Source organism: Aethalodelphis obliquidens, unplaced genomic scaffold, assembly GCF_003676395.1.
Source record: "Aethalodelphis obliquidens isolate GAN/ISIS:26980383/991018 unplaced genomic scaffold, ASM367639v1 scaffold6, whole genome shotgun sequence".
Classification (NCBI taxonomy): Eukaryota; Metazoa; Chordata; class Mammalia; order Artiodactyla; family Delphinidae; genus Aethalodelphis; species Aethalodelphis obliquidens.
In genome coordinates this window covers 44,394,741-44,408,855 of record NW_020837950.1, presented here as the reverse complement: position 1 = coordinate 44,408,855, position 14,115 = coordinate 44,394,741, and the positions used below count along the sequence as shown (strand labels likewise).

Here is a 14,115-nt window from a genome sequence, read left to right as displayed (position 1 = left end):
TGAATGTTATTCCTTTCCAAGGCTCTTAATGTATCATGCAAATACCAGAGTGCCAAGTTGCTTGAAATTAGAACTGCACCTTCAAGTTACAAAGTCTGAATCATCCACCACAGTACTTCTGCACCTTCACACACAGTTGCCACTTTCATACAGTTGCTCAATAAATGCTTATGGAATAATGACTGGATTTATTCAAGGTTGTAGATCTTTCTATTGATTCTTTTCATTAAGTGCCTGGATAAATAAGACTGAATTTATCAGATAAAACCGAGAAAGATCATTTCAATTACACACCGGCTCACTAAAATATAAACTCATGGCAAATCCCCAAAACATGTTAGACCTTACTTACTTGTATCTCAGAAATAGCCACTGGGTGATCCATAATCCAACTAATATAATTCCATTTATTTCTGATACAGAAAATGCCCATTTCACCCGGTCTATGTAATCAAAAAACTTGTCTGGGAGTGGAGGGCTGAGCTCCTTGGGAGGGACCCTCTCGTGCACAACCGTGATCATGACGGTTGTCAGGACGAGGTTGAAAAGAGCGTACACGAAGGCAATGCCCGTTTTCCACCACTCTAGGGGAAATTTGTTCCTCGATTCCGTGGGCATAGCAATTTGGATATAGTCCGGGTACTTTTTGGTGCCCTTTCGCAACCCATTGGATAAACTCTTAGGTTTACCATTGCCATTTTTGTTCTCTTCTTCAACAGGTTCAGCAGGTCTTACGTAAGTGTTTGCAGGATCGTTGGTTTGGTTTTCCATATGTTCTTCAAGTTTTGCTGTCTCTATGATATCCATTGTCCTCCGGTCTTCAGATCAAAAAGGAGATGGTAAAGTTCTTGTTCTTTGTGGAAACTCAACTTTTTTTAATCCTTCTACTGCCAAGATCAACATGGACTCTTACAACTGATTCTGTTTCCTAGTACAAAACATAGAGGGTCTCCATCGGACTACTGTTCCTCCTGGGCAACCATCTGCTGTACATTCACCGTTTTCAGGAAAGGAAGCCAATTTTCTTTCCCCCAAAGATGTTACTATCCCACCTGTAAAAACAAAACACAACTATATTCAGAAACTGTGCTTGTCCAGTTGTCAAGCATCCAAAACAAAAACGTTATCAAAATAAGGAAACAAATACCAAAGCCATTTGCTTTATAAATGTATCGTCAGATACATAGTTAAAGCTGCTGAGATGATGTTTATTTATAAAATATTGAGGGATTTCCCTTGTGGCGCAGTGGTTTAGAATCCACCTGCCAATGCAGGGGACATAGGTTCAAGCCCTGGTCTGGGAAGATCCCACATGCCGTGGAGCAACTAAGTCCGTGTGCCACAACTACTCAGCCTTTGCTCTAGAGCCCGTGAGCCACAACTACAAAGCCCATGTGCCACAACTACTGAAGCCTGTGTGCCTAGAGCCCGTGCTCCGCAAGCCACCACAATGAGAAGTCCGCGCACCACAATGAAGAGTAGCCACCTCTCGTCGCAACTAGAGAAAGTCCACACACAGCAACAAAGACCCAACACAGGCAAAAATAAATAAAATTTAAAAATAAATAAATAAAAATAAAACATTGAATTGTTTCATCTTGGAATTCTTCTCTTTTTGAGCTGATGTCAGTATAAATAGGAAAATTTTAATAAACAATTCCTTTTAAATTTCTATAAATAAAAGTCAGGACCCAGCACTGCAAACACTTCATGTCAGGACCCAGCACTGCAAACACTTCATCAGACACTATCACTTGTTGCAAACCATGAAGTCATAATAAGCTAGAACCCACCCAGAGATCACATCATTCCTTCCTAAGACTGGGTCTTTTCTATGAACCTTAAAGGGTAAAAAAACTGTGATGAATTGCTTACATGCATAGAATAATTGTTATTCTCTGCATTTGTCAAAATGGTCAACTTTCTACTTTCATATTAAAAACTGGAATCTTTTTAAGTGACTACTTTTCAGAACATATTCAAGAACTATGCATTCAAGATCCTTGAAATGGCACTACCTCTGTTTATCCTTTTATATTCAGAGATGCACACCATACAGAAGGAAAACTGACAGCCTTCAAAATAACACAGTGAAAAGATACACAAAGCCTTATTAGCTATGCCCATTTAGGGAGAAATTCTCCTCATTACTGGAAGGATAAAATAATTCACTACAACTAACATGGTAAATTAGTAACTGACAACATTTCGATACAGTCACCACAATTTCTACCAAACAACAGAAACGCGGACCCAGAGGACCAGCTCGGGGCACTTACCCACCACGACACCAGTGATGAAAGGTGCCCTCTGCTTAAAGCTCCACAGGCTCTAAAGAGTGAAGATTTCTCCACAACACAGCACCAGCACCACCTCTTTTATATGTGGCAGCAACACGGCCCCAGCTGTTGTCAATTTAGGAAAGCAGTATTTTCGGCCCAATCCAGAACCCAGCCGCCTGAAGAAGTTTTCAAACCTCGTAATTAGTCCCCACCCAGAATACGCTGCACAACTTAAGCACAATCCTTTGCATTTTAAAGACCTCCCCTTCAGGGTAACTTCAGGGGAGAAAAATAGGGAGGAGGAAAAACTCAAAGTGGTGACAGCTAAGCCTTTGTTTAACGAAAGAAAAAGGAAAAAAAAAGTTAAAATGGCACAGTCAGTATGGACAAGCAATATTTCTTAACAGTTGTGAATGGCAAATAGATGATCAACCACAAATGTTTATTGTGCACCTAAATGTCCCAGCACTGAGGAATATGTGGGTGCAATTAAAAGGAGTGTGAAGGAAAAAAAAACAAACACTGACCTGAACATTCACCCAAAGAGCTTGAAGTTTAGCTGAAGAGACGGAACTAAAATAGCAAAACTTTGGAGAAGACTGACTGGCATATTGTTAAGACGAAGAAGGATGAGGTGGATCGCTAGATCAAAATGTAGCCTTAGGGCTTCCCTGGTGGTGCAGAGGTTGAGAGTCCGCCTGCCGATGCAGGGGACACGTGTTCGTGTCCCTGTCCGGGAAGATCCCAATGCCGCAGAGTGGCTGGGCCCGTGAGCCATGGTCGCTGAGCCTGCGCATCCGGAGCCTGTGCTCCGCAACGGGAGAGGCCACAACAGTGAGAGGCCCGCGTACCGCAAACAAAAAAAAAGAAAAAACGTAGCCTTAGCTGTATCCCTAAAGAAGTGTCCACAGAAAGTCACTGTCCATTTCCGAGGAAGCGAAAGCAAGAGGAAAGTTAGTCTGGCAGGGAAACAGAAGAGATGGAGATTGGCTAAGAGGTAGTACCAAAAATTTTGGACCTCTCACCTTTCTACCGTTCTGCCCCTGTGAAAAGCCCCCAGATACTAATGCATCAGAGCAGGGTGAGAAAGGACCAGGGCCCCTCTCTGTGAAAGAAGACTGACAGAGATTCTCTTTAGTGCCCTAGCTCAGTGTTGTAGGACAAGTATAATGAACAGGTGCCTGAGTAAGGCATTTTCAAAAACAAACCTTCAACACCATGGACAACTACTTCTAATGGAGGTACCAAAGCACTAACTCAGCCATTGCCTGTCTCTCGTTAGCAGCTTCAGGCTACACCACTCATAGCATCTTGCCAAACTAATATCCAAATTCCATCCAACTTTACTACTACACATCTGCTCCGAGCCTGGTGTCTATAGGGGTAAGAATTTTGTTGATTTTGAAACCCAAGTCCACCAGCGGACATACAGATGGTCTTTAAAAAGGTAGCTACCTAGTTCTAGAATACAGAATGTAGAACAGCAGAAAACAGTTACTTTTTTTTTTTTTTTAAAGAGGAAGCGTTCAGCTATCCACCTCCTGGGACAACTGTGAGAATGACTGAAATAATTAATCCTGAAGAGCTTTGTGCTCCTGGGAGCAATAGCATTCTGTGAGTACAAAGCCCATTTATCAACATTTAGTGGCGGGATTGATATTTTCCTTGGGGTTTCATCAAGAGGATTAAGTATACAAAGCACATTCATCATGTGTCAGCCAATCTTGAGATGCAATGTTTATCATCAAGATGATGATTACAACATACTCATCCCTATGGTGAGACTTTCCTACCAGTAAGGATCTGGAAAGTGACAAAAGCCACAATAGTTCCTCTTGAGGGATGGCAATCCCATTAGGTCACTTGTTTAGGGTACTCTGTCAGAGCACAAAGCAGACGAAAGGATTTCCGAGTTCTCTTACATTGCAATATATACTGGAAGTTAGTCTAGATAATATTTTAAAAGTTCAAAATCGCTATAGATTAATCTTTCTTTTGAAGGCAACTGTGAAACTCTGAAACTTATAGTACAATGATACTGTTTTACTAGGTTTTGCTTTTGTTTTTTAAGAAGTATGATCTACTCCAGAAATACAAGGAAGGTTTCAAATTAGGAAATGACTAATTTGTACTTTATTAAATACAAAAAAGAAATGTAAACAGAAAAGATACGATCATCTTGAGTGAAGTTAAAAAAGGCAGTTGATAAAATTCAGTATCCACTTGATTTGGGGGAGAGAAAGTACTCCTTAGTAGGAACAGAAGTATGTATATAGCTGTGCTCTTTCAATGCCAATATCACTATTTTAGCTGTGTAATATGTGTTCTAATATCTAGTGGAAAAAATCCTCCACTTTTCACCCCTAAGGGAACTTCAAGATCTTTCTGTCAAATTACAAGAAAATACATAATTTTGCTTCTATGTTTTATTTCACCTCTATTATACCATAAAGGGTTTGATCTTACCATATTAGTATACAACATTAGTCATTTTCTCTTAATAATCCCAATAGTATTTTTCCTGTAATTTGACAAAAAATGATTCTAAGGTTCATCAGGGAGTGAAAATGAGGGCAGCAGTAGAAGGTTTGTACCAGTAGATATTAGACTACATTATACAACCAATATTGGGGTAATGGTACCCAGTCATTCTATTTTGGGAATTTATCCCAAGGAGATAAGGATGTACACAAAATGTTTCTACAAATATGCTTTCAACACAGCTATTTATAAGAGCAAATTGGAAACAGCCTAATATCCAACAACAGGGGATTAAATAAATTATAGCCATGTTAATACTCTATTTTGATATAGTAACTACAGAATTGTGAGACAAGTATATTAATACTATAAGAAGGATGCAGTATCCAATCAAGTACAGACTTAGATATGAATAGGAGGTGTAGGACCTCAGTAATTCATATCAGAGATTATGGTTTACCAAAATATAGGAAAGGGGCCACGTGACAGAAGTTCAAGGCTCGAAGAAAAGGTGCAAGTGTGAGACTCGTGACTCACTCCCAGGTCTGATCTGAAGCTCACGGACAGCATCCCACAGAAGAGGTTAAATGCAGGCATGAGCTCCAGCTGACAGGCTTAGAAATGCTTTGCTTGTTAAATTTGTATGTTGGCCTCCTTGTGCATTTGCAGTGGTTAAGAAGATAAGATGTATTAAACATGTAAATGTAGTTTAAACATTAAGGAAACTTATCTAAGTTTATATGTGGGTTTCAATGTTTAAAAAGATGTAAGCTGTTAAAGATAGAGGTTAAACATTGACCAAAGACAATGTGGTGCTAACATTTACAAATTGCAATTCTGAATGAAAGAGATTTAGGCGTTGTTTAAAGGCTTAAGAAAAACAAGGTCCTGAAACAGAGCTGAAGATCAATGGAAACAAAAGAGCTGATGAGTTTCTTAACAGACATTAAGCTTTCTCAGCCCTTAAAACAGAAAACCCAGTGATCACCTTAAAGCCATTAAAAAGTCAAGTTGTAGAATAAAATGGCCACAATATAATAGTCCTCAGCAAATGTTACTATGTGCCAGGTACTGTGCTTTGTGTAATATCTAATTATTCCTCATAACAATGCTAGGAAATATTTTAAAGAAAAGAAATTGAGATAAGTGAGATGCTCAAGGTCAGACAGGTAGGAAGTGGCAGAGCTCAGATTTGAACAGAATCCAATCTCAGGAGTCCCTGTTCTTAATACCACATCACTACCTCTAGTGCATTACATATTATAGGTCAACAACACAGTCAGTGAAAAAGATTAGGACTTCCCTAGTGGCACAGTGGTTAACAATCCACCTGCCAACGCAGGGGACAAGGGTTCGAGCCCTGGTCTGGGAAGATCCCACATGCTGCGGAAACAACTAAGCCCATGTGCCACTACTGAGCCTGTGCTCTAGAGCCTGTGAGCCATAACTACTGAGCCCGCATGCCACAACTACTGAAGCCTGCGCGCCTAGAGCCCGCGCTCCGCAACAAGAGAAGCCACCGCAATGAGAAGCCTGCGCACCGCAACGAAGAGTAGCCCCCGCCCGTGAGCCACAACTACTGAGCCTGCACGTCTGGAGCCTGTGCTCCGCAACAAGAGAGGCCGCGATAGTGAGAGGCCCGCGCACCGCGATGAAGAGTGGCCCCCGCTTGCCACAACTAGAGAAAGCCCTCGCACAGAAACGAAGACCCAACACAGCCAAAAATAAATAAATTAATAATTTAAAAAACTGTGTTAAATGTTAAAAAAAAAAAAAAGAAGAGTAGGCCCCGCTCGCCGCAACTAGAGAAAGCCCGCACGGAGCATCGAAGACCCAACACAGCCATAAATAAATAAATAAATTTGTTAAAAAAAAAAAAAAGATTGAGACAATCAATGACAAGCTTTTTTAAAACAGAGAGATACACAAAATACATAGGAAAGTCTCCAGATAACATTACAGGCGTTTTTAAATCTTCATAATTTTGCAAAAATTAATATAAACTTAGAAAAAATTTAATATATAAATCACCTCTCTTGGGGGGGGGAGAGGGAAGGAGCCTGTTAAGTATTTCCCTGTTACCCATACTTGCCATTTAATTATAATTACCGTAACTAACAAACCACTATATTACATTTATAATATAGGTATATTGCTATGTTAACAGCATCCACTTTAGCTAAGAAGTTTTATGCCTATAAAAGTTTTTGCAGAGACCAAGACATCTTAGCTTTTCCTTATTAACATTCTTAGAGCTTAATTTACCTGTAAACATCCTCCTGCCTAAAATGGACAGGCATTAATATGCTTACAGAAACAAGGGTGCTTGTGAGTCACAGCATTCTAATTTCAGAAACACCCATAAAATTTGTTAAATATTTTTACTAACAAGTTCTTGAAAACTGAAAAGAAGATCCACTGTTTATTCAAAAATTATTGCGTATATTTGTGAAATACTTTCCCAACAAAAGGAACATGGAAAAGAGGCCTTGTCATACCATTACAGGTCCCACATCTGTACAAGTATGATAGATTTAAATTAGGGAAACGGACAGGTGGGTAAGGTGGCTTCTGACACTATTCTGAGAATGGACTGGGGGAAAAAAAACTTTTTTTTTTTTTTTTAAATTTAAAAGATAGAATTGAAAAAGCAGCTACCCATGACTGTAATTCTGAACTCTGGAAGAGATATGCTCGGGTAGAGAATAGACGTTTTGACTTTCGGTACTAATTTACTATCTCACACTAAGGTAGACTGGACAACTATAGTTCTGCATCCAGTTGTTATAAAAGAAAGACTCAGCCTATCAATAGTGGTTGCTGGTGGGAATGGAGAGTGACGGCAAATAGGCTGGAAGTTTCTTTGGGGGAATGATGGAAATGTTCTAAAATTAGATCGTGACAATGGTTGCACAATTCTGTAAATTTACTAAAAATCATTTAATTGTATCCTTAAAACACATGGATTTTATAGGATGAAAGTTATAACTCAATTAAGTTTTTTTTAAAGCTATAGCCCATGGAGATATATGGTTTCTAAAGAATTAGAAACCAGGGACTAACCCATGTTCTGTTCTCATATTCCAGGCTCGCTTATCCCTTTAAAGTGCTGTACTTACCAGCTGAGCACTTCTTGAGCAGTGACTTGGAAATAACACACATTTTAAAGTTTTCTACACACAGGATCAAGAACAAGCCAATAAAATGCAAACTGTTTTACAAAATTTGTGTAAACTGCTTCAAAAATAAACTTGTAACTAAATAATATGAAGTGACAAAAAACAGAAGGATATTCTAACAGAATTCAGCAAAATTTACTATGAGTTGGATCCCAAGGAAAAAGAGACAATCTGTTTTCTTTCTCACCAAAAAAAAAAAAAAAAATTGATCCCTTTAACTGGCAAGGTAGACCATGTAATACTTGTTGAAATGCATACTACTTATTTACACAGAGCAAATATTAGCTGTGCAAATTTGAAAACAAATTGTGGGACTGGGAGTATTTCACAGGAAGGGATAATCTGTAGTCCACAGGGCAGCCTGAGAGGGCGGTACGGCACTCAGCCTGGAGCAACTGTTTCTGACATCACTAAGTTTGATAGAATAAAATACCTTCACGAAAACCTGACATGCAAAATGTTTCATAGGATGTTTTAATTCTACTTCCTGTTCACCTTTTTATTTGTGGCTGGAGAATTCCGAAGATCAGATCTGATTCCAGGAGAGGAATCTTAAAGAGAGGTGGAGACCCAGGGAAAGACAACTTAACAATCCCTGGTACAATGTGGAACATGTGGTAAGGAGAATGAACGAACAAATGAATAAAGGAATGAGGGGATAGATGAAGAGATTAGATTAGATTAGATAAGTAAACACACAGACAGACAGACAGGACCCTGAAGAGAGAAGAGGGCTGTAAAACAAGGTGAAAGACTAGGGAATATTTAAATAATCCTTTGTATTTCTTTGGGAAATACCCCAAATCAGAGGTTTTGAGAGTTAAGGGGTAGAGTGGGGGAACATCACACATTTTCCCCAAATACTGGATTACGCCTGCCCCAAACCCCTTTCCCCACCTCCATTCCTGATACATCTAGGCGCTTAGAGAACTTCTGGAGGATGGGGGTGAATGGGCTTTCCAGGTGGTTTCTTCCTCCTTTGCCTGGGTGTCTTCAGTGTTGAGAAAAAAGAACAAGGCAGGCATATTTTACTTCCCACCCCTTTATGAATTTACAGCCAGTATGATAAACCCATGTCCCCGGAGAATAAGTAAGGCGGGTTGAAGGTTTGTGTTTGTGGTAAAATGCTTATAACTACTTCAGCAGGTAAGCAAAAGAAGTCCCCAATAATTTAAACAAAGACATTTGTACTTTTAACAACCTGAACTGTGATTCCGTTAATTCCCGAGCAACCCTGCCAGAGAGATGTTTGGTCAGAGAATCATTCTGCGCTAACTGGTACCACCGGCTCCGTGTTTAATGGTCAAACAAAAGCTGCTGGCACTGGTTTAGTAGAAACACTCTGGGGGCTTTATCACAAAGGTTAAATCTAACAGCCTAATTGAACAACAGTGGTAATTATGTTTCTCCATTCCTAGCTTTCCTTATATACCCCAAAGGTTTATATACCTAGAAACTGATTCCCGTAGGTTTTAATACTTATTACTCTGTAATAGGAGTCTGCACAGATTACCTACTGAAGTGAGAGGTTTCTGAAAACCATTAAAAAACTACTCCATTTAATATTTTTAAATGACAGTGGAGCTTACATGTTCTCCCAACAACAGTGGCTGGTTTGAGAAAGAGAGAAATGCAGAAGCTAGGTCTAAGAGCTTAACACTATACTCCCAAACCACACACCATTTTCTAAACTATATTAGAGATCTCATGCTAAACAAATAAGTAGACCAAAGTCAACAGTATATTTCTTTGTCAACAACAAATATTCTAGATCTGTTGGAAGCATAGTATCTTAAATATTATAGGAAAACCACGAGAAGAAAAAAAAGATAGTTCCTTAAAAATAATTTCATAATTCTTTCCTTTAATAAAGCTCCTTTACTACATGCCTTTCAGATTATTATAAAATACACCTGTTGATTTCTCCCTCTACCACGTGGTGACCAAACTTTGTGTATATTTTATACAATTTCAAAAGTTTGCATAAAATACTATTAACAGGCTATTTAAATGAGTATTCAAAAAAATGACATCTTGAAACTTTGCTTGCTGTTCGCTAGTACATTAGAAGACAATATTAACACTTTGTTTTGAGATTTGAGTGCAATCACCTTTAAGCAAGAATCCATAGAAAGGAGTTAAATAATCCTGCTCTAGTGTGGAGGCAAAGGCCAGACTTCAGCAGAAACATTTAACCCGGAGCTTGCGGTTAGTACGCTTAGTACATTTCATAGTTGTAAACAGAGGCAGATGCCTAAGAACAGGAAGCTTACTCAATCCCCAATGCTGCTTCAGAAACTGCACCTAGGTACACTTTAACACAATTTCCTTGTAGAGGTCTAAAGTCTAGAATTGGGACAGTGCAATATGTATTTAAAATACAATGGGTTACTTGTTATTATATTTCTGCTTAGTGCTCTGTACCAACGAAACAAGTGCAAAAAATCACTTAATATAGCCTAAGATGTTAAGGGGAACACTTCCTGTTAGCAAGAATTAAACGCTGAAAAATTAAGGAAAAGGAAGTTTCTAGAATCTGCACCTTCAGCAGGTTAGTCCCATCTGCTTGCTGCAATTTAGGTGTGGTGTTCTACAGGCTTTGGTAGAGGGCAAAGGCAAGTGGGGAGCAGGAAGGCTAGACAACTCTTTGGGTTTTAAAGTCCTGTGCTGCAGCCCATCTGGCAACCTCAGGGCAGAGCACGGTTTCATATAAGGAAAGGACAAAGTAGGAAAAGAAAGCAAGCATGGAAGACCCAGAAAGGTCTGTATAAAGCCCTCATTTCTCATTCTCTTATGCCAACCACAAAAAGGTTTTTTTGCAATGACTGGTCGAATAAGCCATTGCTTTCAAATGGTATGAGGCTATAAAAAGCCATACCTTCTCCAAAGCCATTAAGGTCACTATATTTGGCTTCCAGAACTTAAACTACTATGTTGTATTTAAATAAATTATTTCTTTCTCAAAAAGCACTTATTTGACCAACGCTTCCAACCTAGGCTTTGGTTTCTGCATATAGCTCCAACATAAAGAATGGCACACGTGGGGAAGAGGCAGCAAAGGAGTAACTAAAAAGATTAAAATCCTGAGTCTACCAATACCATTTTAACAATTTTAAGGAATACAAGTGACTGTTATATTGGGACTTGAAATAGATCTATAAAATATTTATCTATCAAATTTTAACTTATCTTAATAAATTAAGGAAAAGAAGAAAGTCACAAAGTGTCCCTTTCTATAATTTTCACCAGAAAGTTTGCATATTTAAAAAATTTCATTTGAAGGAAATAAAGAAATCTGGTTTATACACCATAGTATTTAAATATTGTTTTGCAAAATGTTAGTGAATATCTGGATATTCAGAATAACTGTCAACAGACATGGTCTGCTAGGGAAAATGAGGCTGTTCAGAACTAAATCTCAATGTCTTTAGCAAGAGCAAGTGATCCAGGAACCTTCAGCTGTGTCAAAGTGTTTTGAGGCATTTCTCTCTCAAAGCAGGGAGAACAGCTCACTCTAGAGTTTTATTTCCTTTTGTGACCAACTGCGCTGGTTCACAAGGTTGCAAAGTTTAACAAACAAATGTGTCTTTTGTTGCCTACTCTACGAAATGTCCCCTGTATGAAACTTGAGCACTCCACCACAAAGCGTAGGTGGCTGTTGGTATAATAAAGACCACAGAGTGAGTTTTTGCACACCACTGGTTTCGTAGTGACCCTTAGCCAACTGCCTGTTTCTCTTAAGCAAAAATCTAGAACAGGATACACAGTTCTTATTTTGTATTTCTTTTAGGAATACCATAATATGAGGAATTTAGTTCCAATACACCCAAGCTGTCCCTCCAGGAGATAATTAGAAAAAGAGGGAAGAGAGTTTGGAAATAAAAGGGATAACAGTACAAGAGTCAGAGTTTTTACAAGGAAGCCTTGAAAGAGAAAGACAATATGGAAAAGTATAGACATCAGAGCTGCACTTAAATGGCTCCTAGTAAGACATGTTCCATAAAAGGGCACTTACAGCTTGGGGAATCCAGAGGGGCACTGTAGGTGAGCATTAATCCTTGTCATCAAAACCAGGAGAGCCCAGAGGATTTGGCTAGAAAACCAAAAAACTGGTAGGGATTGGGTGCTGGCACTGTTACACAGCAACATAGGTTTGAAAGTCTGGGGACCACCTTTACTGAAACATTTCTACCCAAGCAATAGTACACACAACCACAGTAAAATTAATTCAGCATATGAAAAAGTCAGATATTCTATTTAGCAGAAATGGTTAGGTATTATATGTAAATAAATAAATATATAATTATAACATATAGATAGGTTCTATACAAATAACATGTAAAATCCTTTAAGTATGATGATTTATTTAATCAAGGCTTTCACGTGGGCCTTGGCTCTCATCTTTATTTGCATATTAAGTCAGCTTTTCATTCTCACAATCTTTGCAGTAAGGGCAGGTGATTTCATGAACCCAAGCCCTGAAGTCCACCCTCAAAAGCCACTGGGAGGGCTTCCCTGGTGGCGCAGTGGTTGAGAGTCCGCCTGCCGATGCAGGGGACGCGGGTTCGTGCCCCGGTCCGGGAAGATCCCATATGCTGCGGAGCGGCTGGGCCCGTGAGCGATGGCCCGGGAGCCTGTGCGTCCGGAGCCTATGCTCCGCAACGGGAGAGACCGCAACAGTGAGAGGCCCGCGTACCGCAAAAAAGAAAGCCACTGGGAGAACATGGAAAGAGACAAGAGGAACAGAGAATGATTTTTGCTGGTTTATCCATGCAGTGAGTGAAGATTGGTCAGGAAAGGAAACAGAAGTAAAGGATACAATTGCCAGAGTTCACTGCCTTACTTTCTACACCTCTGACAAATCCTAAGAAAAGAATTTCTGTGACTAAATGTCTCCCAATTTCTAAAAACAAAAACTTCCTACAGAACGTCTCGTTGACAGATTAAATACGCAAGCTTCTACCCGATTGTAACCCATGGATGAGAACACTGGGAAGTTACCTTGAAACAACGCCCATTAAAATGTAGTTTAAGCTGTAATCAGAAAGAAGCATACAAAATACGAGTTACTGGTAGGATCATAAATCGGTACAATTTTTTTGAAAATCCCTTTTTAAACACATGATGAGCTTTAAAAAATGCTTCTACTTCTTGACATATTATAATAACTATTACTAACAATTTATTTTGGGACAAGTTTTAAATACAGAAAAAACATTATCCAAAAATACATTCAGTGAAACATTAAAACAGTCTAAATGTCTAGAGCAGACATTTTGAAGGATCCATGAAATTCATTAAACTTACTATTTAAAATACAGTACCATATTTCTATTTTCTTAAAATGTAAATGTATGACATTTTTAAAAACAAGTTAATAATAAATACACCAAAATAAAGGTAAGGTGTTAATGCTGGTCGTGAGATTTACCAATTATTTTTGTTTTATTTACCAATTTACCAGATTTACCAATTATTTTTGTTTCATTTGGTACTTTCCTATTTTCTCCAAATTTTCTATGATAAAAGTATTCACCCATATATCTAGACACAACTGTATTCTCAAATAATTTATTAAAATTATGTTTAAGATTTTAATGATGAGGAAATTACAGTATGATTTCAGCAATGTACAGACATATGTTACATATATATTTTTAAAAGTCTGAAGAAAATATACCGAATATTAATACTGCTTGATGAATTTATGGGTGATTTTAATTTTTTTCTTTATTCTGGACTGTATTTTCTAATTTTCCACATTAATCATTCTTATAATCAGGAAAATGCTAATGGCTATTTTAACTATAGAAGTATTGACAGGTTCATACAATTTCAAATATGTAAAAAATGAACGTACAGAACAGTCAGTGCACAAGTACACTGAAATATTAAGAATGGCTGTCCAAGTGGCAGGAGTATGAGATTTTTTTCCTTCCTACATTTGTGTAGAGGCCACATTTAAAAACATTCTCATTACCAATGTGTCATTTTATAGCTAAAAGTATTGGAAACCACATAGAGTTGTTGCTGTTGTTTTCACAGAAATATGTATTTACTGAAATCTCTTTATTTCATGTCTTCACTCAGCCTCAATTAACTGCAATAAAAAGTATATGCTTAAGAATGTTGCGTTTTGGGGCTTCCCTGGTGGCGCAGTGGTTAAGAATCCG

The 14,115-nt window shown here is 38.4% G+C and overlaps 1 protein-coding gene across 8 annotated transcripts in view; it reads right to left on the bottom strand.

Annotated features, from left to right (window-relative positions):
• Positions 1–14,115, bottom strand: part of SGMS2 (sphingomyelin synthase 2) — a 114,916-nt gene that overhangs the window by 47,583 nt on the left and 53,218 nt on the right. For all 8 annotated transcript variants that reach the window (XR_003432236.1, XR_003432237.1, XM_027103462.1 and 5 more), the window contains one exon: positions 353–1,052. Coding sequence is in view for 6 of the 8 variants with exons in the window: in XM_027103462.1 (XP_026959263.1) it covers positions 353–807 (455 nt within the window). In the remaining 2 variants the exon portion in view is untranslated. The remainder of the gene's footprint in view (positions 1–352; positions 1,053–14,115) is intronic.